The following is a 21,189-nucleotide window of genomic DNA, read 5'->3' as shown; positions in this document are numbered from 1 at the left end:
ATCGATCGCTCTTCCTGCGAGGCGTGAGTATCGCGTCAAGTGAAATGAACCACGCGGAAAAACATATCGTTGATTTGGCCGTGCCTGAGATGCTGTCATTGATAGGATGCCTTTGTACAATTGAATTTGGCCATGGCCGAGTCAGTATTTTACGCCTACTCCACATCAAGGATGAAGTGCCACACCACCCATTGCAGCCGGCAGTTTATTCGACCCCGGCACGCTCTCCACCACTTCCTGTAATGCCTCCGACTCGTCCGAAATGCCCTCGATGATGGACGCCTGCTGCTCCAGGCCGGTATACGCACTGCCAGCCAAAGCCTTCGCTGCTGCAATCTCCTTAACGGCCCACTCCTTCCAGTTTTCGTACATTTTGTCCTCGATTTGCATTCCGATTTGCAATGGTCCTGGACCGAAGTATGCGCCTTGCGCGAGAGCTTCTTCTCGAGCTACTCGTTGTTGGACTTCGCGGAAATGTCGGGCTCGGTAGAGTTCTTTGCGGGCTCGGTCGTAGGCTTTTGCTGCTGGGAGGGATTCTGCTTTCATGAGGTGTTGTTGTCGTTGGACGACGCTGTGCAGGTTTGAGTCAGGAAGTGGTTTCTGGGGGGATCAGGACGAGCAGACTCACGCTTCACCATTCAGAGGCCTTCCACTTTGTGTCGCAAATTTGTTATCCCACTCATTGTCCAGCTGCCTTCCCATAGCGTCCTTCGCACCAGGAGGCGGTCTTCGCAATGCATAGTCCAGTGGCAAACTCCAGTCCCACTTCTCATGATCTCTACCATCCTCCTCGAGCATTACTCTCGGCCGCGCCAATTCCCACGGGTGGTCATTGAAGTACTCCCATCGCAGGCGATCCTCTTCGTACTTGACATTGAGCGGTTGAAAGAGTCGAGAAGCTCGCTTGCCAGGCTTTTGAGGCCGTTGCTTCGGTGTTCGTACAAGTCGATCGGATGGAGGATATGTTGCGATGATGCTGTGCCAGGGTGGTGGTGCTTGTAGTCGTTTCGCGGCTAGTAGTTGTGATGCGGTTTTGTGGACATTCTGAGCGGCAAAGTCGTAGCGGCCCATGGCGGGCAGTAGTCTTGGATATGTTGCTTGTCGCTGGCAAGAGTCGAAATTCCTCTCGAGTCTCTCTTCGATAACGTTCCGCAGTGGTCGAATACCCAGAACGCAATCGAGGTCAATGGCGATGAAGTGTTGCGGCCAATCTCGGGGGTGAAGGTCTTCAAGCTTGGCGGCGGTCGTACTTTCCAATGTTCAAGCTTCACTTCTCTCACGCGACAACTCCCATTGCACGACACCACCTCGCTTCGACATGGTCATCGAAAGCTGATGGAGCCGCCACCATGTCGTGCGCTTCATGTCCTTGACCAGTCGTTTGCTCAAGCCAAACTCCCGCCTTACCTCCCGCACAACATCTGCCGCATGGCCGGCGCCCATATGCTATCAGCAAAACCACCGCACACATCACCAGCCGCGATGTCGAATCGATGACACGCGGAGAACGGGTGCGAGGGCGAGGCGGGAGGTTGAGCAGCGTATGGTGGAAGATGTCTTCATCCGAGGACTGGTAGCGGCGAGCACTTGTCGACAGCATCGGAAGAGAGTGGAGTACGGGGCTGTGAAATGGCAGACACGACCTTTGAAGAGCGGGAGACTACAACAAGGCAGTCAATGCCGATCGGTGTCAATGTCTGCACTGCAATGGCCGAAGAAGTCTGGTAAAGCAGCAAGACGTCCACTGGATGCACTCATCTCACCGGAGGAATACAACTACTTGGTCGACATCTACCCCGGCTTCAACAAGAATCCTCGTTCGCCGACTGAGGACCCACCGTTCCCTCCCGAAGATCCTCCTGATCTTCCAAATCGACAACAGCACTATCCGCTCGCATCTTCCTTGGTCCTCACCCCGTCTCAGGAACAGAACTCCCGTCCCGGTAAACGTTTGGTCCGCGATCCTGAATCACCAAAGCATGCTCGAAAACTGTCCGACTTCATTCGTTTGGTCCAGAAGAACAAGCTGGGCTATGTGCCACTCAGCGACTTATGGTCCGCATATGAGGCACTCCCTGCACCACGACCACCATACCTGACCAACCACATCATATACCGTACGTTCCGTCACCTAGCGTGGGTAGAACACCACGATGCAGAAGACGGAGCTGCGATGAGGAGATTCTTTGCGCTGTTGAACGAGTGCGTGTCAGAGAACGTTCGATTGAACGACATGGTTTGGAACACTGCGATATCATTCTCAGGGCGTTGGATGAGAAGGGTCACGGGCGATCGGGTCAAAGCTGCGGTGCAGACATGGATGCAGATGGAAGGGGCTGGACAACAGGCAACGAATGTGACCTTCAACATTATATTCGACCTTGCAGTGCGTTCTGGGAGATATGCTCTTGCAGACACAATTTTCGAAGAGCTCAAGGCCCGAAAGATGCCGCTCAATCGCTACTTCCGAACGTCAGTGATCTTCTACGCTGGGATGAAACGGGATGGCGATGGTGTTCGCAAAGCCTTCCGCGAGCTCGTCAATGCCGGCGAGATCGTGGACACAGCGGTGATGAATTGTGTGATCGTCAGTCTGCTCCGTGCTGGGGAGGCTCCAGCCGCGGAGACCGTCTTTGCGAGGATGATACGTCTGCACGAGGAGAAGTGCGGGACCGCTCCACCCACTGATTGGAGGGAGATGAAAGAATTGGGCGGGCTTCTCAATGAGACGGGCGAGAAGCTTCGCCGAGAAGAGTCACGACATGAAGCATCGTTCTTTGGTGGCAAGTTCAGCATGGGGAAGAAGCGGGAGGAACTACAAAAAGCCGCCCCAATCGCGCCGAATGCCAACACATATCGGATCATGATCAAGTACCATGCGCACACATCGGGTGATTTGCCAAGGATACATGCGTTGCTGGCCGAGATGAAGGAAAAGGACTTCAACGTGCATGGAAGCGTGTATGTGCATGTCTTGAGAGGCTTCGCGGCGCACGGCGGATTCGCTTTCTCGGCCTGGAGCAGGATGAGCTTGGAGAATCTGTGGGCAGAAGTCGCTGGAGTGGTCGGAATCAAGGCGGTGGAAGCCCAAGTCACTGAACATGAATCAGACGATGTTACCATTCTTGAGGAGGTTTCTGGTATCGAGTATCTGGAAGACGGTTTCTCCGACGCCTCTCAGGAAAGCGCTGTTTCGGAACAAGGCTCACCGCCTGAGAATTCATACCGATCACTTGGACCCCAGGCCGAAGATGCCAGTGGTAACTTGATGGTCGCCAGCCAATCTTCACAGGTCAAGAGCTACCGATACTCGCCAACCTCTAGCGACGTTTCGACGAAACCAATGCATATCACGGACTACGACTTTTCGCACACAAACTCAATTGCTCAATCTCCCCGGTCCCAGGAGTTATCCGCTGTGAACCCTTCTTCACTACCATTCACAGAAACTTCCCCTCCCCCAGAGACAACCCCTCCTCCAGAAGCACCTCTCCCCTTCTCCCCAGAAGACTCGGAAGAGGAAGACCCGCACATCGATCCACCTACCTCAGAGCTCGACCGACCCACCTACATGACTCCGTCCCTCGCGCTCGCGGCCATCAACGCTTTCTATAAAGTCACAGGCTACAAGCGAATGCTTCACGTTTGGGCGGAGATTCAAGCGAGTTGGGAGGGCGCGACTCAGGAGCAGCGGGAGAGAGTGCAGAGGGTCGTGGATGAACATGTCGCCGAGAATGAGAAGTATGTGGAGTGGGAACGGAGCGGGTGGAGGAGGAGTGGGACTGCTTCTGTGAAGGGGAGGGGGCGGTCGGGGATGCATGGTGATTAGGATGTACATTTCGATACAGCTAAAAGACATGCTTGTATAGGTATTTGTGATATCTTGTACAGACCAAACATCAATTGATGAGATGGTCGACTCTCAGCACATTGTGAAGAGTTCCGGTCGATCGTTTGATAGGACGCTGCTGCAGTGTCATTTGCCTTCCACGAGGCAAGATAATCGTAACATATATCTACATTCCTTCTTTCCCCCCGTGAGATCCTCGAGGCGGATCTTGAGTCCCTGCAGCCGTAAGCGTCTTCTCGCGTAGCAGGTTTCGCGTGCCTTGTCAAATCACTGATGTAGACGACATTGTCATGGCCTCCTCGGCAGCACCTTTCAGCAGCAGCCAATTGCAAAGATATCTCCTTCCCCATCCACAGGTCTTCATCAAGCCGCACATCATTGCCATCCGTACTCTCAGCATCCTCCCTTCTCATCCCCACTACCGACTCCTCTCCTGTTTCGGATAAACCCTCTTCTTCCTCACAACCTCCACCCCCTCATCCCCCTCATCATTCAACCTCTCAAACCGCTTGACCAACTCCTCCAACTCCTCCTCTCCATTCTCTCTAAACCTCGTCACCTTCCTCACATTATGCAGCGTCATATCATTGATCCTGACATCCTCCTCCCCTCTCTCCTCTGCTTTGGCGCGTAAATTCGCGATCGTGCGCGCGGTCAACGCCATGCGCATGTCTTTGGGTCCGTCGACGAGTTCGAGCAGCGCGGAGGGCGCTTGGTCTTCTTTTGTGGGTTCGATGCGGAGGACGCGGGTGTAGCCGCCGGGGCGGGTGAGGTAGCGGTCGCGGAGGGGGCCGAAGAGTTTGGGGAGGAGGTCGTGGGGGGTCTGTGTGGTGGTGGATCATGTCAGTCGTTGCGATCGTAGAGTGCGTCTTGGGGCGGTTGAGGTTGTCACGTACGAAGAATATACTCTGTGCTCGTGTCCGACTCGCTTCCGTGTTCTTCTTTGCGAGTGTGATTAATTTCTCTGCTAATCGTTGTGCTTCTTTCGCTTTGGGCCAGGTGGTTTGGATGGACTCGTGCTTGATGAGGGAGGTGACGAGATTTCGGAGCAGGGCTTTGCGGTGTGCTGAGTCGCGGCTGAGATGGCGGTATTTGACGAGTCCTCCGGCCATGATTGCTGTATATGTGGTATGGAGGGTAGACGTTGGTAAAGTTGAGATGGAGTTGGATGTCGTAGGAGGGACTTCCGCGGCGAAAAGTTGAGCCTCGTCTCGGGGTGTGGAGAGCATTGGAGAGAGCCGCCAACTTCACTTGACTTCAACATCCTATCGCAATACAACATTGAACCACGCACCTAACATTGAGATCATGGGCTTCACATCCGGCTTCGTAAGCCTACACTCCTACTCCAACCAAACCCCACTAACATCTTCCCAGCTCGGCGGCCTAACCCTAACAACAACCCTCCTCTACCTAACCACAACCCTCCACTCCCGCAACCGCGCACAACAAGCCCTCCTCCTGCGGCAACAACAACTGATCCTCGACAACATCCACTCTCCCGCACCGGAGAATCCCTCACCACCAGCGCGAGAAGTACGAGTGGGACTCATGGAGACCGCGAAAGACAAATGGAACAAGGAACTAGAAGAGAATGTGAAGCGGTTGCAGAAGCAGGATTGGGCGGGCATTCGGGATCAGATGGAGGAGGGTGTGGCGAATTTGTGGAGGAGGGCGTTTCAGAAGGGGACGGAGGCTGTGGAGGAGGTGGGGAAGTAGACGGGAGGCCGAGAAGAGGCCTGGAGGGAGGAGCAGTGGAACAGGATGGCTATGGTGGAGCAAGATGAACGTGACGAGGCATGGTGCAGGTGAAGGAAGGAGATGGATAGGATATGAAGCGCGGATACCCGGTGTACAGCTTTGGAAGCGGAATACAGATACAGACACGAACCTTTGCGATGCTACGCCGTCTTGGTCCTGGAGACTGTCTCTTCCAACTCAATGCGGGCAGTTGTATCCTAAACATGGCGTCGTTTCAGCGGCTGCTGTTCACCATGCCGAAGGTTCTGTCCAACCATGCGATCAAGCTTCACAAGGCCTGTTGTGACGCAGTAGAGGATACGAACGTTACCAACAGGCTAACGGCTGGCTCAGACATGGCGTATTCAGATCGATGCATTGCGAATCAGACGCGCTCTGGGCCTGGCTGGAGGGTGAGTCGATGCAGCATCGGCAAGTTTTGACCATCACTCGCAAGAAGATCAAGGAACCAGACGACGGACGACGACGACGACGATAACAACAAAATGCGTAATAGCAGTTTCATTCATTCCCGGAACTCCTACGCTATTCATCTGCCCAACTCCGATCATGTCCCTGGACCTCCTCCTGAGCCGCTCTAAGAGCTGTTGGCGCCAGTAGATTGGCTGCCATCGTTGTGGTTTGTGGGGCATCCCAAGTTCGCCGCCATCGGCGCAAGACCCTTTGTGATAGCACTGAGGCTGTTCACAGGCAGGTTGACAGCCACGCCCAACAGACCAGGCTGGGCACCGGTGAGGGCCTGGTACATGAGGCAGAGAGCGTTGTAAGGGAGATCGGGGTTGATCTTGCCGTTGACGATGTCGGTTCCGGAGTTGAGGCCGTTGAAGTTGCCCTTGCCAACATTGCCGCCGAAGGGCACGGGGTGGAGCGCGTACATGGCGAGGATCTCCTCGGAGACGTTGGAGTAGTGCTCGACACGGTTGTACCAGTTCTCAGGAAGGCGTTCTTGGCCGTTGTTGACGTAGTTTCCTGAGGCGTCCTTGCTGGCGCCGAAGAACGACATCATGGTGGCCTCGTCGGGCTTGTGGCTACTACCTGGCATCAACTCGTAGAGAAAGGACGCAGCGCCGAAGAGGAGCAGAGAGCCAGGGCCGAAGAAGAAGTTGCCGTTGTCGGCCTTGCTGGCCTCGTAGCGCTGCAGGCGGTAGAGGGCGAGTTCTTCACGGCCGCAATTGCCGTTGCAGACGGACATCATCTGCGTGAAGAGAGTGGTGTTGAAATGGTAGTTGTCTCCGTCCGCGAGGAAGAAGTCGTTGCGGGTCAACGAGGTGTCGGCTTCGAACTTGTTGTGGCTGTTGAGACCGCCTTCTGAAGCGAGGAGGTTGAGCGACGAGGCAGTCCGCGATGTGGCGTCGCAGCCGAGGGACATCTTCGTGGTGCCGACAATGTCACCAGTGAGGCCGACGCCGGCGATGGCGAGGAGGTTGGCGAGGAATGGGCCGGTGTTGTAGACGTTCTGCTGGGCGTCGACCAACTCGTTGTCTTTGATGGCGGAGTCAGCATGTCGGTACCATGTGGAAGAGTCTCGAAGAACATACAGGTGGTGATTCCATCTCTGGCAAGGAAGCCGTGGTTGGCGAGCACATTCAGACCGGGGCCTTTCGACAAGCTTCAGCATGAGGTCGATCGGTCTTTCCTGATCGATCAAACATACAGGGTCCACGAATATCTGTCTTCGGGTTGGGAGCCCTGAATGCGTGTGCAGTATCGCCGGGAGCGGGAACTTGGATTCCACCCTTGGTCGAACCCGGAATACCATTCTTCGCGCCCATGTACGGGAACTGATCGGTAATGGGTGCGGCTGGCTCGTGGTTGGGGTTGAAAGGGCAGTTTGGCGCATCACGAGCATTGAGCTCTTGTGCACGAGCTCCGATCATGGAAGAGTCAACGCCGGGCATCTGGGGCACCCATGGGTAGGCGAGGGCACCGTTGACGGCCGCGAGGGCGAAAAAGATGGACTTGGGAGCCATGGCGGGCGAATGAAAAGAGGTGAGGTTGGAAGAGGATACCTGAAGGATGCTGTTCTGAGTGTTGATCTGAGTGCTGATCTTGAAACCACATGGCGACGATCAACCAGCTTTATATATTTCATGCCTGCCAGTGCCATGACTTGCCCAGCAGGCACCACCTTCCTTCTCCTCAAAGATTGTTCTCTGGATGATCTTTGCCTCGGAGTCCTCGGTCGGTCGTTGCGCAGACAAAGGAGTAGTCAACGGTATAGAAAGCATGGCGCGGCAGGTCAAGAACAGCGGCATGAGGTGCAAGTAACCATAATCAGCCATGATCGGCGTGGCTCACGCCTCCTCCACATGGCGTTGAACCGCGGAGATTTCTGAGTTTGGTTGCACGTCGCTTGCTCTTGCGTTCTGGAACTTGATTTTCCGTTCCACGTGCACCAGATACCTCGGAGTGCCATGACAGTTCGCGCTACATCTTCTATAGCGTTGTTTGTAGCGTGATTCGAAAGTGCAGCTTGTCGTCCAGTCGCGGGGAACTGGATAGCCTCCTTCCTCTTCTGGCATGGTCGAAGCTATGTTGAACCTTAAATAGTGAAGTAGCGTGATTCTATATCGGCTATAGCGGTCGGTAGCTCAAGGCTATGTATAAGCCTCGATTTCTTACGCAGTCGAATGCGAAGAGTCGTCCAATCACGCGTGTGATGTTTGTCCCGATATTGACCAGATTCAGCAGGCAGACGCAAAGCGATCGCACATTGCCAGCAGTTTGTGCATATCCGTGGCTGGTGCAACTTGCGTCCACACGGCTTGATGTTTAAGGATCCGACAGTTCGGGCTCTTTACCAGCAGTGCGGTATCAGGAGTTGGAAGGTATTTGCGAAAGTCCTATGTCTTTGGGAAGGCATGAAGAAACGATGATTTCTCTCAGTGCTCGATCGAGTTTCCAAGAACCCCGTGGGGTTACACGGACGCTAGAGAAGTCAAATTTTAACTCATCAAAAGGTCGGGACCCAAACCGTGTATTAGTTCTGCCGGACTGTGGCCTGACACATGTTTGAATTTGCCATCGATGAGCAACTGCATCGGCGGAGGGGCACTCAAGAGGCTGCGCCAATGAGCACCACAATCAGCATCCGTCAGTCAGTGGCAACGGGATATGGTTCTCGGAATCTGCAAGGGTGGTATCATCCTCGCCTCGTTGCACGCCTCTCTGCATGCTGATCTGGCTGGCCTTCTCCAACTCTCCGTCGCCTGTACCATTGCCCAGAAGCGGTACAACGATCACCCCACAACTTGGCTAGTCATGGCGTTCGGCAAAAACCGGGGAAGTGTATCAACCTCGCGGACCTCGTCTCGTCTTGCCTTGCCGGCAAGGACTCTTGCTCTCGGGAGAGAGAGGAGCTACCTGGAAGGTAGCGTCGAGCTTCACCGCTGCGAATACAGAAACGCGCGCTGCTGACCCATCTGCGAGCCGGAAACTGGCTTGCCTGTCTGAGTGGCTGTTGTCAAGGTTCGACTGGCGTGTTGGCATTATTGATCAAGAATTTGAGACTGGACGAGTGTTGAACTTGGCTGACAGCCCGCGCTTTTGCACATTGGGCAAGAATTCCGGAGCTATACTGAATGATGGGCTGGCGGTACTGTATGGGCTCCAGTCTATCCATGTCCGCGATGCAGACGAAGGTGGCTGTGGCGAGTGTGAAGTCTCCTGGCGCTTACTCACAATGGCAGTGGCTTCATAGCCACTGACTTGCTCATGCATCTGCGCCGACTCGACCCCCGCTCTGTGGTATCGCTGCGCTGAGCTGGCTTCCAGATCGTGTGCATGGTGTCACAATACCAAGCTTTCAGCTTTGGGTAGCTGTCCTCTCAACCAGATCGCCCACGCCCAGTTGTCGCCCCACCTTCACTTTCACCTTCTTCTCTTTCGTCCTCGGCGCGGAGTCTGGACCATCACCGCCATTGCCCAAGCTACCGACCTCGCCACCTTCGTCTTTGCCAACCGATGAGTCCTCCTCGTCCGAATCCTCTGCGTCCAATGCCTCTTCTCTTAGGTAGTCCAGATCCATTCGCATGCTGAAAGCGTCCTCATCGTCGGCGTAGTACTTCGCCTCGGTGTCCACGACCTTGAAGCCCAGAGTATCCCGGTAGAGCGATAATGCGGCGATGTTGGAGACGCGGACGTGGAGGGAGACGTATTGTGCGCCAAAGGTTTCGAACATGGCTCGCTCTGTACACGGGAGTCAGCTATTTCTCCTGCTCCGTGAGCCAATGAGCCAGGACTTACGACTTTGCCGCATGAGCTTCTCTGCCAATCCTAGCCGTCTATGTGTCCTCATGACACTGAGAGATGTGATGTGACCGTGCTGTATTCCATCCGAGGGATCCTCCTCCATTTTCGCAAGGACGTATCCCACGACTTTGGGCGCATCGTATGGTGACTTTTTGGGTCTCGAGACCTGATCGTAGCTGTCAGACATACTATTTCGAATCTCTAATGGGCACATGGAAACTTACATCAACTGCGACATAGCTCAATTGCGGCCAGCACATGGCATGGTACATGTAGTATTTGCAGAAGTAGTTCTCGGGCAGGTTTGTGATGTTCGTTTGCTGGACATGCGGAATGTCCGAGCATCGCAAGACTCGAATATCCATGGCTGGGGATGTGTGGGTGTGAGGCAAATGTGGAAGAAGATCGTGGAGGTCCAATGTCATCGAGGTGGGATTGTGGTGGTCAAGCTGAAGTGGCCCGCAAATGGTGCCTCAGGCAGCATGTAGAATTCATTCACTTCACTTCATCCTTCTCGGAAGGTCCGCACTAGCGTGTTCACAACATGCTATGGCTACAGCTTGATTGAAATATAAGCGCAAGACAAAATGGTAGTGTCGCGGCTCTCTTCATGACAGCGTGCGAGACAGGGACCTCTGTACATGGAATACTTCCCGTATGGTCACGATGAAGCATGGTGACAGCGAAGGCTGTGGCAGACCTGGCTCTTGAGCTTCAGCCTCATCTGGGGTCATTGAACATGATGAGGAACTCAAAGCATAGCCGGTGCAGTGCAGCGGCTTGCTCATCAAACAATGGCATTGCCACAGCTGCTTTGTTTCTGGGCGAACTCGATGTCGCATTAGCCGGTACTTCGTTTTCCAACGACAAAGGGCTTTCGGAGGCCAGTGCGACGTCCTTGATGCAGACATGCTCCGCAGCGAACTGATGTGCCCAAGATTTTGAGCACCGAGGAACTCGCAATACCACGCTGCTATGGCTCGAGACATTCAGGGCCCTCGGAGGTGTGATGGCTGCGCCGGCAATATGTGACCATGAAAAAGGTCCCCCATATGCGCTTGCCGCACAATATGATCCCACAGATTCCTCATAGCCTGTAGGCCCTCTCCATACTCTCCGACGTGGCGTGGTACACGGACTCTCCCTTCACCACAGCATGGCCATCCGTCAGACCCCACCTCTGCTGCGCGTCACCCACCGACCCCGCCGCTCGAATGTTTGTGAGGTCATCCCTCCCTCCCGGCGGAAAGCTACCCCTGCACCGCTGAGTCTTCCGCATATTTCTTGGCACGAATTCGGGAGCTGCCTCATCTTGCGCTTTTCCTTTCCTTCCCTTCTCGACTCGACACCACCGACCGTTCCACCTTTCGACAGCATCAAGCACCCGCAAACGCTCGTCTCATCTTGTATCCATCACCTCGACACACGACACATCTTGCATTGCTTCCCGCACCAGTCAATACCTTCACCACCCGCCCGAAATCCACCCGGTGTTTTCAGCACAGCTTCACCACCACGACACTGTCACCACAACACTGTAAGTGCATCCAGCAGCTTGCGCAAGTTGCGCAACATCTTCCCATCGGCCAAAGAACTGACCTCGAGTGACAGCCATCTGTTCTCCAACATCTCCGACTCGAGTCACCATCCTGTGCCGCCGACGAGATGGTCAAGCGCATGCGCCCCAGCGCCGCTGTTGCGGAGCGTCCCCACTTCAAGATCCAGTATTCACCACCCAAACAATACTTCCGCTTCGCAACGAAATTCGCCGCCAGTGAGCTCGTCAATGGCGAGTCACCCTCCTACATCTGCGGCGAGATCGAAGACCGCGCGCGCAAAGCGCCCTGCGAAGATGAAGATGACCTGGTCCACCAGCGGCCTCACCTCAAGAAGCAAAAGCGCACCATTGGCCAGCACGTGGATATCGGTGTGAAGGTGGCCGACATCACCACCGCCGTCATCACCGTGGCCGAGCACTACGACGCTGCCGTCGTCGGCCGAGCCGACCTGATCATCAGGATGTCGGCCGCCGAGAGCATTGCCGCCAAGAGGATCGCTGACCTCGAGGCTTCGCTCTCAGCTTGCCAAGACTCTGCCGCTCAAGCGCAAGTCGAGGCTTCGAGCCGGCTTGCTGAGTTGGAGAGCGTTGCCGAGGCCAAGTTCGCCGAGTTGCGGAACGACAATGAGATGAGGTGCAGCAGCATCACCGCCGCGGCCAGCCTCGAGATCCGCAAGCGCGACTCTGTCATCGCCGTACAAGGCATGACCATCAATGGCATGACGGCGCGCGAGACTCAGCTGTTGGCGCAAGTGGAGCAGCTGAGCGGACGAGTGGAGGAGCTCACGCTCGAAGGCCAAACGGTGATGAACGAGCGCAACCAAGCCATTGCTAGTCGGGCCGAGACCATGAGCCGGCTGCAGCAGGCGGAGATGGAGTCGAAGGCGGACGTCGACATGGAGGAGCCGAGCATGCCGCTCAAGATCGGCAACGACGACGGCGGCAATGTCCTCCCAGCCAGCGGAATCAGCGATGAGATGAACATCGAGAACGACGTTGGACTCGCGAGGTTGATGCAGCTCGAGTTCGATCTGCAGAGCGAGCAGGAGCACTCCAAAGACCTGGAGGAGAAAGTGCATGCCGAGAAGAAGATGAGCAGGATTTTGGAGGGAGAATTGGAGCAGGCCTACGCACTGGTGGATCAAGGACATTCGGCTATCAGAGAGCTCGAGGCTATGCATGCCAGAGACATCGCTTCGCTGGAGGAGTCGCTCGCGGAGTGCGAGGGAGAAGTTGAGACTCTTAAGAGGAGGCAAGTTCAGGTCGATCAGCCAGTGGCTGTGGACTCTCCTTTGCTGCGAGATTTTCGTCGACAGATTGACGAGAAGAAGAAGATCGTGGCTGCGACCGAAGAGAAGATTGCCAAGCGTAAGCAGCAGAACGCCAACGCCAACAGTCGCGCCCGCGCTGAGCAGCGGCTAGAAGCCAGCAGATCAAAGCAGCGGAACAAGCCGTCGGGTGTAAAGAAGCAGCAAGCAGCGAGCACCGCCCGTGCTGCACCCATGACAGAGTCCAAAACGAAACGCATAGTCAATGCGAAGACCCAGAATGCTATCACCGCGGCCGCCGACGAAGAGCGCAGCGCAAAGAAGAAGCAGCTTGAGGAGGCTGACGCCGCTGATCTGATGGAGGCGGTGGACCTCAAGGATAAATTCGAGCCCGTCAAGAGCAGACGTGAAGTTCCGAGTCATCTCGTCCACGAGGATGATGAGAATATCGACCTCTTTCCGCGCCCCATCGCCCAGAACATTACTCAAAGCATCGACGTTGATCGAGAAGTCGACCCAGTCATCGAGTCCAATCAGAACAGTCTTCCAGTTGAAACGAGCTCTTCTTTTTACCAGGCCGGATTCGACACGGATCCCTGGGCAGGCATGAACGCGTATTATGACCAACGTGAGGCACAGGCCAAGCTCGACGCACTGAAGAAGGCCAACTCCGCCGCAGTCGATGACTCCGGGTACATGTCAGATGCAGATCAACCCACACCCGCACGATTCGGACGCTCACAACCGCCAGAGCATATCTCTTCGAATTGTTACCAGCCAGAAGCTCTCACTGAGGCTTTCGAAGGCAAGGACGGTATCCTCAAGCGCCTCGAAGGCGTTGACATGAGTGAAGACAATTCGTTGGGTGACTCCGATATGGATAGCCTGAACACCAGCACCAGCTCGAATTCCACGAACTTGACGAGCGTCGGCTCCACTTCCTTGCTCGAGGCAGCCGAGAACAGTATCGCCGCTAGTGCTCTTCGGATGAAGGAGGACGAGCGTGCCCGCGATGAAGCTGGGAAGAACACCATGCAGTTTGCAGGGGGTCGTGAGCAAGCAGCCAATCGGTCTCGAGCTGGTGGACTGCGATCATTCGAGACTTTGTGAGGGAGGCCAGTGGGCCGGGAGAGGACAGGTGCAGTCGACCGAATCAGCGTATCATTCAGCCGAAGTGAGAGTCCAGCAAACACCAAAGCCACATTCGCCGTGAGCAACCAGAAGCCAACACCTCGGATCCAACGCCTCCGGACAGGACGACATCCCAATTGCCAACCGCCGGCTCCAAGAACGAACATAAAGCATCGCGGTCGGACATTCCACAACCCCGACCGCCAGTGAACAGCTCGCCAAACACCCGGTGCAGCGCCATTCACTTCCACAAACCGCGTCCACAGTAACGGAATTCCAGAGCGTCGGCTGCACACTCTAAATCGACAGAGGAGCAGACCGGTTCATGCGCCTGGAAAGATCCTGACGCTACACCACTTGAGATTGCCTTCTCCTGGTAACCAGTGTAGAGCTGCCCTGATGACCATCAACGCATCACCGCTCTCTACTGCGCCTCCAGCATTGCTGAGCCACCCCACACGATACTCTTCGCCGGAAGAGATGGGTAGGTTCGATCCGCCGTGATCCCGAGACTGGTCAACCCCGATCCCCTGAGAGCAGGGCGGGAAAGGTCTCGGTGCGTTGGAGTTGCGTGATTCAATAAGACCACTACGATAAGCTGTAAGATTCGTCATGGGCGGTAAGCAAGTAGCGCATATTGAGAGTCGGTTCCGGCCATTCGAAGACTCTGCGCCACCGCCTGAATCCAGCTCGGTTGAGAATCCTGGGGTTTGTGATGCTTTCGATGTACTTCTTGGAGCTTGTGCTTGGTGATGATGTGCGGAGGTGGACATGGTGAGCTCTTGCCTTCCTTCCTTTTCTCTCTGGCCATGATACTGACTTCTTGCAGGTTCGAGGTGGTGGAGCTGGCTGCTCATGGCGAAGTGTGCTGAGGATGCGACTCTGCTGAGGTCGATGAGATGCTGGCTTTGGGACTGTGGATGAAGATGGGATCGGAAAAGTTTGGTGTTTAAGCATGGCGTTTGACTCTGCAGGATATCTGGTCTTGTTCCCGCGCGAGGGGTTTTGGAGTTTTGCATGGCTTTGGAGTTTGGGATGGCGAGATTTCGGCGTTGACTTTCGCATGGCTGCTGCTGCTGCCACTGCTGCAACGCGTCCTTGTTTTGGCGTTCTGATAGTCGCATGTGCGATGGTTTCTGCTCTGCTGTGATTTTTGCTGCGACCTTCGATGATGAGACACAGCTCTGGGGAGATTTGCACGCCCCGACAGTCAGTTTCGAAAAGCTTGGAATTTAACAAAGAGCGTACATTCAGCGACTACATGTCCATGTGCGGGTGTGCCATTCTGCTAATATCAGTCCTCGTCATCTTGGGTAATGAGGTCGCGAGGAACCCAGCCCTGCGATTGCGGGCGGGTGGGCGGCATTTGTGCACCTTCCCGACGTACGTGACAGACATCGAGGACATATCACATGAGCGAGGCAGTAATAAACATGATTATGGCGATGGTGATGTCGGTGGTGGTAGTGGTGACAATGATGAAGGACGAAGTCAGTGAGGTGTCATTCAACCTCGCTGGTGACTGCCGAGGATCAAGCGATGGTGTGATGACCTCCTTCAACATTGCTGGCTGCAACAACATACTGTACACACCCACGACCAGATATGCCGCATGCGTGACAGGGTACCGACCTTCAGAATGTATGCGATGTCACGTTGTCGTCGTGTTCCAGGGGCAACGTACTCCATGCGAAGGAGCAGGATCGAGCCCTCATGCCGGACTCATCCTTCAAGAAGCTCCAAAGAGCTCAATTGGACGTAGCCGAACATCCAGCATCAGCGACTTGTTACTCAAGACCAATCTATGCTGCGACCTCCTGCAGAGATGTTCCGATCCGCATCTCCTGGTGTCGTACACGGTAGAGGTTGCAGCTCATCAATGCAACCACATATATTGCAGTCATGCTCTACCAGATGGCAAACCCCAGAGCTTTTGTCCAACACAGCGTCGTGGCTACGATGTCGAAAAGATCTTGGTTTCTTTCTTACGAGTGAAAGTGATGGAGCAGAAGAAGAGGCGGACGCTCAGGTCTGAGCCGGACGAAAATGCCGCCACAGCAAACGAATTCAACGTGCAATGGCGCTCAGGCCCGGACGTCAAAGAAGACGCATGGCCCACTGTCGGTGTCGACAAAGACGATATGGACCGGCTTGGAAAGGTCTGACCCGGTCACAATGAGCAGATCGAGACTCGGGCTCCCACTGCAATGGCTGACATGAGATGTAGGCTCAAGAGTTCAAAAGGAACTTCGGATTCTGGAGTGCGCTTGGTTTCATCATGGTCTTCATGGTCAGTATTTGGACGTCGAAAGGCATGGAAAGTGTCACACACAAGATCCATATGCTACACCATCCCTTCGTCGGCCGAAGTGGATCAATCAGTGCGCTGCTCGTTGATCTCTCGCTCACAATCCTCTAGGGTACCTGGGAGTTCGTTCTGATCACCTTAGCTGTGGGCTTCACAAATGGAGGGTTTGCCGGTATCTTTTGGTGCTTCATCACGACTTGTCTGAGTATTACCACTGTCGTGGCGAGTATCGCCGAAATGGCAAGCATGGCGCCTACTTCGGGAGGCGAGTTAAGCTGAGAGACCCCAGGGAGAAACACCTCGCTGACTGCCATAGGCCAATACCACTGGGTGTATGTTGACTGGCCGATCAGCTATCGTGCATGTGAGCTGCATGTCCGCGTGCTAACAAGAGAGGTCCACAGAAGCGAGTTTGCTCCACCACGGTATCAAAAAGGTGAGAGTGGCAAAACTCATTCTTTGAGGCATACACCAGCTGACAATTTGCAGTTCTGTCCTACGTCGCCGGCTGGAATTTGACTCTCGGCTGGCTGGCAACAAATGCGAGCGGCACAGTGGTCGTCGTCAACCAGATTCAAGCCATGATCACCATCCAGTCTCCAGAATATGCTTTCAAAAGCTGGCAGTCGACTCTGATAATGATTGCGTTCATCGCAATCACAATCCTCTTCAACACCTGGGGAGCTTCGACGCTACCGACGTTGCAAGTGGTGAGCCTTTGCGCGCACCTCGCCGGCTTCCTCGTGGTGATGTATGCAGCACGGTGCCGCAGCCAGAAAGCTCTTCAAATATACTGACCATCGAGCAATGTAGGATTCCTTTGCTAGTTCTATGCCCGAAGAACGACGCATACGATGTCTTCCTCGACTTCCAGGACAACTCCGGGTGGGACAACATGGGCGCAGCGTTTCTCATCTGCCAGGTGTACGTCCTGTACTGCTGTCTCGGATCGGATGCCGTATGCCACATCAGCGAGGAAGTGAGAGACGCATCGCTCGTCGTTCCACAAGTCATGGTGTGGGCCTTTGTCGGCAACATAATGCTCGGTCTGGCCATATTGGTCACGATGCTGTTTTGCATCGGTCCGTTGGAAGGCGCTGTAAGTTTCCGCACTTCGTGCTGTACCTAGGATAACGTATCTAACGGTGTGGTAGCTCGACACCGACGCCCCATATTTGCTTCTGTTCAACAAGACTGGATCCCCGGCGCTTTCGACAGTGCTGAACGTGCTGCTGTTCTTGATGATATATGCTGGCAATATCACTGTCCTTGCGGCCTGCTCGCGGGAGGTCTTTGCGTTCGCTCGGGACAGAGGCGAGGAATAAGACGCTAAAGTGTCGATGCCTCACAATGTCGGACTAACACGACGCCTTCACCCAGGTCTTCCCTTCTCAAGCTTCCAAAGCAAGATGGATCGTAAGCGAAAGATCCCAACTAACGCCATTTACGTTTCATCGTTCGCCTCAGTCGTCTTGGTGCTGATAAATCTTGGCTCGCCTCTCGCATTCAACATCATCATCTCCGTGGCCATCCTGGGAGTGCAGAGCACGTACCTGATCAGCATCGGCTGTGTTCTGCTGAAACGACTCAACGGCGAGCCCTTGCCACCGGCAAGATGGTCGCTCGGTCGCTACGGCATCGCCATCAACGCTTATGCGTTCCTCTACTCCGCTTTTGCCATCGTCATCTGCTGCTTCCCCACTACGCTGCCTGTCACTATGGAGAACATGAATTGGGCGCCGGTCGTTTGGGTTGGAGTGCTGGTCGGCTCGTATGTATTTTACGTCTTTTGGGGCAAGAGGTTCTACACGGCGCCGGTGCAATTCGTCGAGGGCAGGAAAGCGGAAGGAACGGCTTTGCAGACGAGCTGAACAGCAGTTGACATTTGAGAACAAGATCCGCCAGGAGATCTGAGCGTGTACAAGGGACTCGGGATAGAATATCGACACAATCTGCAGTTTTTCCGATCAATAAACCCGACAAAAGCCAGCCACGCACAGGCGATTGCCCGTCGCCGACGCGGAGCACAGCTTCCCACATTTTCCTGGACGCACGAGAAGTCAGCTGTGAATTCTTCGAATGGAGGAGGCAACTGCACGAGGCGCCGCGTGCTTGTTCGGGGACGCACCGCAGTTCTGGACTAGTGGAGCACATGATATGTCAGTAAGAGGCACTCAAGGTACAGCCGACCAAACTCGGTCCGCAAGGAGTGAACTCACCATCTTCGTCAAGGTTGGTGCAGCCGCCCGTTGCTATATCATCAGGAGTCAGCATCACCCCGCCGTCGTCTCAATGGAACTTTGCGGCCGCGCAACCGACTCACCTGGACAATAACCGGGGTTTGAACCGGCAATACATCGCTGACAACTACCGTTGGTGCAGTCCGATTTGTCATCACAGATGTTGTTACTACAACACGATGTCCGTGTTAGCAGTGCAATTCTCCTCGATCGTGTCCTCCTTCTCGTGATCAATAGCGAGGGCATGCTGTCAGACGAACCAACTTCCGCAATTATCGTGGTCTTTGTAGAGGTTGCGACACGTTCCTCCGATTCCGCCTGGTAGGGTATTGCAGACAGCGTATCCGCTTGGGCAGAAACAAAGGCCACCGAGGCAGGTTCCGCCCTCTCCGCATGAGTTGCCACCTGGTGTAGAGAGTAAGTCTGAGTGAGAATGCTAAGGAGGAACAGGGAAGTGGTCTGCGAGCTGACGGCGGGAAGAGACTTACAGATTCCGCAGCTGGATTCATCAGAATCGAGATCCTAGCAGCCAGGTGGTCAGCGTGTCCGGAGTGCGGCTTTGAACGTCATGCTGCGACTTACTCGACACCCTATACCGGCACAGAATGTCTCGGACGGCTTGCAATACTGCCCGCAGATTCCATGCTGGCAACTCTCGCCGGCTGGACAGCGCTGGTCGCCTGGGATTGAAAATCAGCATGGGATACAATGGTATGGTCTGCGGAGAGCGTAGAGCATACATCCGCCACAGTTATCCCGATCTGTCTTGAAGTCGCTGCACGTTATCGTATCTGGATATCATGTCAGTGATGCGAAACATCGTTGCTATCCATTTCATTAGGGTTGTGGGGTATTGTACTGTCGGAGTGATAGCAGTATCTATCGCCTGCGTTCGGGCACACGCAGTCGCCTCGACTGCACGAGTATGCACCATTAGGCGCGTAACAGATCCTACCGCAGCTACCGCAATGCTGGTTATCATTCATGAGGTCCTTGCAGACCGTGATGCTGAAGATCGTTAGCAGTGCCATCGTCCGACACGTAGCGGAGATTCCAGACGCAGACGCACCTGTTAAAGAAGCGGCCCAAAAGAACGTCCGATGCGCAAGTTGCCGAGCCTAATAGACCGACGTGAGCGATATTACATCCAATACAAGGCGGGAAGGTAGAACTGACCACTTGCACAAGGCGTGCATACGCCGTTTGTACAGCCTTGACCGCCGGGACACTGTACTCCGCAGCCGCCGCAGTTCAGAGCTGTTCAATGTGTCAGAAAGATGGCCGATAGGGATCAACAATGAATGTCTCGAGCGACGGGGTGGACTGACCGTCATTCTGAAAGTCTCGGCAGCCACTGCCTACATTGCAATATGTTAACTCGGGGAAATTCTTGGGATCGATGGAATCTTGACAATAGTCCGCCTCGCAACGATTGGGAAAGTTGGTAAGGCAGCCTGTGTCGATCATACGCGGGGAGGGAACTGCCGTTGTGGTGCTGGTCGTGGTTGAGGACCGGCTACTGCTCTCAGCTGTTGTCGTGGTTGTTGTCACGACTGGTGCTCCACCGCCATTCCCGCTGGGAGGACTTGTCGCGGTTGTGGGCGATGCACTTTCCGAACTAGAAGAAGAATTTGCTGAAGATGAAGTTTCTCTAGCGGACGTGCATGATGTACTCGTCGAAAGACTAGCCGTGGTCGAGGAGGATGAACTGCGTATGGATGATTGAGTTGTTCCGCCCGGGTTTGATGATGCACTCGTCGAACGTCCTGTGGTGATCGCCGTCGAAACCCGGGTCATCAAGGGCAAAGATGTCGTTCCAGTAAGGGATGTCGTCCCGGAAGAAGATGTCCTGGAAGAAGATGTCCTAGACAGCGAAGTGGTCTTTGTGCTCGCCGCTAAGCTGGTCGATTTCGTTTGTGAAGTTGTGGACAGCTGCGAGCGGGAAGAGGAGCGACTTGTGGTCCGGACAGAGGAGGACGCAGACGTCGACGAAGTTGTTCGTCTCAAGCTGGTCGTTGTCCTAGTGGACAGCGACGTGGTGGAACGAGTGGAGCTGCGAGTCGAAGTCGTCGATTGTTTGACTGGGAAGAGAGCAGAATAGCACACAATCGTATCGATCAGAGGCGATCGCCTTGTCGACCTCAGTGCACGACTGTCCTTCAAGTAGCATTTCCGGGTCCTGCGGCTGTAGCTGGCGACATCGCATTTCCTATCCTTTCCGCAGGACTCGATGCATGCATCGAAGTCTCGGACGACGAGATCCTTGAAAATGTAGCTTGGGTGGACGATTTGACAATGCTGTACACATCGCCGAGCGCTGAATCTCGTCTCTGTCTTTTCTGCACACTTCCCGGCAGCGCGTTCGTCGAGCGTGATGGAATTTCCCAGGGTTCCGAGAGCGTACACCAAGACGGTCCCTAGATGAAGCAGCAGCATATTTTGCGATTCTCGTTTTTCAATCCGTCTGAGTTCCGGAACCTATCACCACGCACTTGAAAACGGCGCCGGCTGAGAGCGAGGTATCTATAGAAAGGTCCACCGCTTCCTCACGCCACCTTTCCCGTCGGATCATTTCTTGCTGGCAGCTGGGACTGAAGTTCTGTGGCTGGCTGAGAAACGGGCCTGGACTTCGTCGCTTACCTGAATCGGAAAACTTAAGAGATGCAGCCAATGGACGCACACACCACCCGTGCCATGCATCTACAGTATGTGTCAGTTTATATGCAGCCATCAGCTGAGGTGGGGACAGTGGTGCCGGTGTCCGTATGATACTCGTCAATGATCAAGACAGCGCTGGTCCCTCTCGTGTCGCGCATTCGCGG

General features: G+C 54.7%; 9 protein-coding genes across 9 annotated transcripts; 3 read left to right on the top strand and 6 right to left on the bottom strand.

Moving 5' to 3' along the window:
- Positions 1-165: 165 nt before the first annotated feature.
- MYCGRDRAFT_50818 (uncharacterized protein) lies at positions 166-1,071 on the bottom strand (the record flags this gene model as incomplete). The annotated part of the gene is made up of 3 exons (XM_003847987.1): positions 166-600; positions 717-727; positions 756-1,071. 3 exons carry the CDS (start codon positions 1,069-1,071, stop codon positions 166-168), a joined length of 762 nt encoding a protein of 253 aa, XP_003848035.1.
- Positions 1,072-2,122: 1,051 nt separating this feature from the next.
- Positions 2,123-3,046, top strand: MYCGRDRAFT_30178 (uncharacterized protein; the record flags this gene model as incomplete). Its single annotated transcript, XM_003848011.1, has 1 exon — positions 2,123-3,046. A coding segment is annotated over one exon (924 nt), but the record flags the coding sequence as incomplete, so codon positions are not given.
- Positions 3,047-4,268: 1,222 nt separating this feature from the next.
- On the bottom strand, positions 4,269-4,962 carry MYCGRDRAFT_50274 (uncharacterized protein; the record flags this gene model as incomplete). Its single annotated transcript, XM_003847986.1, has 2 exons — positions 4,269-4,673; positions 4,747-4,962. 2 exons carry the CDS (start codon positions 4,960-4,962, stop codon positions 4,269-4,271), a joined length of 621 nt encoding a protein of 206 aa, XP_003848034.1.
- Positions 4,963-5,142: 180 nt separating this feature from the next.
- MYCGRDRAFT_106418 (uncharacterized protein) lies at positions 5,143-5,733 on the top strand (the record flags this gene model as incomplete). The annotated part of the gene is made up of 2 exons (XM_003848012.1): positions 5,143-5,179; positions 5,228-5,733. The coding sequence occupies 2 exons, from the start codon at positions 5,159-5,161 to the stop codon at positions 5,567-5,569; spliced, it is 363 nt and encodes a 120-aa protein (XP_003848060.1).
- Positions 5,734-6,188: 455 nt separating this feature from the next.
- Positions 6,189-7,581, bottom strand: MYCGRDRAFT_50742 (uncharacterized protein; the record flags this gene model as incomplete). The annotated part of the gene is made up of 3 exons (XM_003847985.1): positions 6,189-7,093; positions 7,150-7,209; positions 7,266-7,581. 3 exons carry the CDS (start codon positions 7,579-7,581, stop codon positions 6,189-6,191), a joined length of 1,281 nt encoding a protein of 426 aa, XP_003848033.1.
- Positions 7,582-9,416: 1,835 nt separating this feature from the next.
- MYCGRDRAFT_77604 (uncharacterized protein) lies at positions 9,417-10,246 on the bottom strand (the record flags this gene model as incomplete). Its single annotated transcript, XM_003847984.1, has 3 exons — positions 9,417-9,799; positions 9,857-10,028; positions 10,087-10,246. 3 exons carry the CDS (start codon positions 10,225-10,227, stop codon positions 9,417-9,419), a joined length of 696 nt encoding a protein of 231 aa, XP_003848032.1.
- Positions 10,247-14,414: 4,168 nt separating this feature from the next.
- On the bottom strand, positions 14,415-15,261 carry MYCGRDRAFT_106416 (uncharacterized protein; the record flags this gene model as incomplete). Its single annotated transcript, XM_003847983.1, has 1 exon — positions 14,415-15,261. A coding segment is annotated over one exon (528 nt), but the record flags the coding sequence as incomplete, so codon positions are not given.
- Positions 15,262-15,819: 558 nt separating this feature from the next.
- Positions 15,820-17,998, top strand: MYCGRDRAFT_97215 (uncharacterized protein; the record flags this gene model as incomplete). Its single annotated transcript, XM_003848013.1, has 7 exons — positions 15,820-15,978; positions 16,047-16,109; positions 16,239-16,299; positions 16,444-16,563; positions 16,617-16,878; positions 16,941-17,209; positions 17,508-17,998. The coding sequence occupies 7 exons, from the start codon at positions 15,820-15,822 to the stop codon at positions 17,996-17,998; spliced, it is 1,425 nt and encodes a 474-aa protein (XP_003848061.1).
- Positions 17,999-20,231: 2,233 nt separating this feature from the next.
- On the bottom strand, positions 20,232-20,803 carry MYCGRDRAFT_97214 (uncharacterized protein; the record flags this gene model as incomplete). Its single annotated transcript, XM_003847982.1, has 2 exons — positions 20,232-20,375; positions 20,474-20,803. The coding sequence occupies 2 exons, from the start codon at positions 20,801-20,803 to the stop codon at positions 20,232-20,234; spliced, it is 474 nt and encodes a 157-aa protein (XP_003848030.1).
- Positions 20,804-21,189: the final 386 nt, after the last annotated feature.

Source organism: Zymoseptoria tritici, chromosome 12 (assembly GCF_000219625.1).
Source record: "Zymoseptoria tritici IPO323 chromosome 12, whole genome shotgun sequence".
NCBI classification, from domain to species: domain Eukaryota; kingdom Fungi; phylum Ascomycota; class Dothideomycetes; order Mycosphaerellales; family Mycosphaerellaceae; genus Zymoseptoria; species Zymoseptoria tritici.
This window is presented reverse-complemented; position numbering and strand designations above follow the sequence as displayed.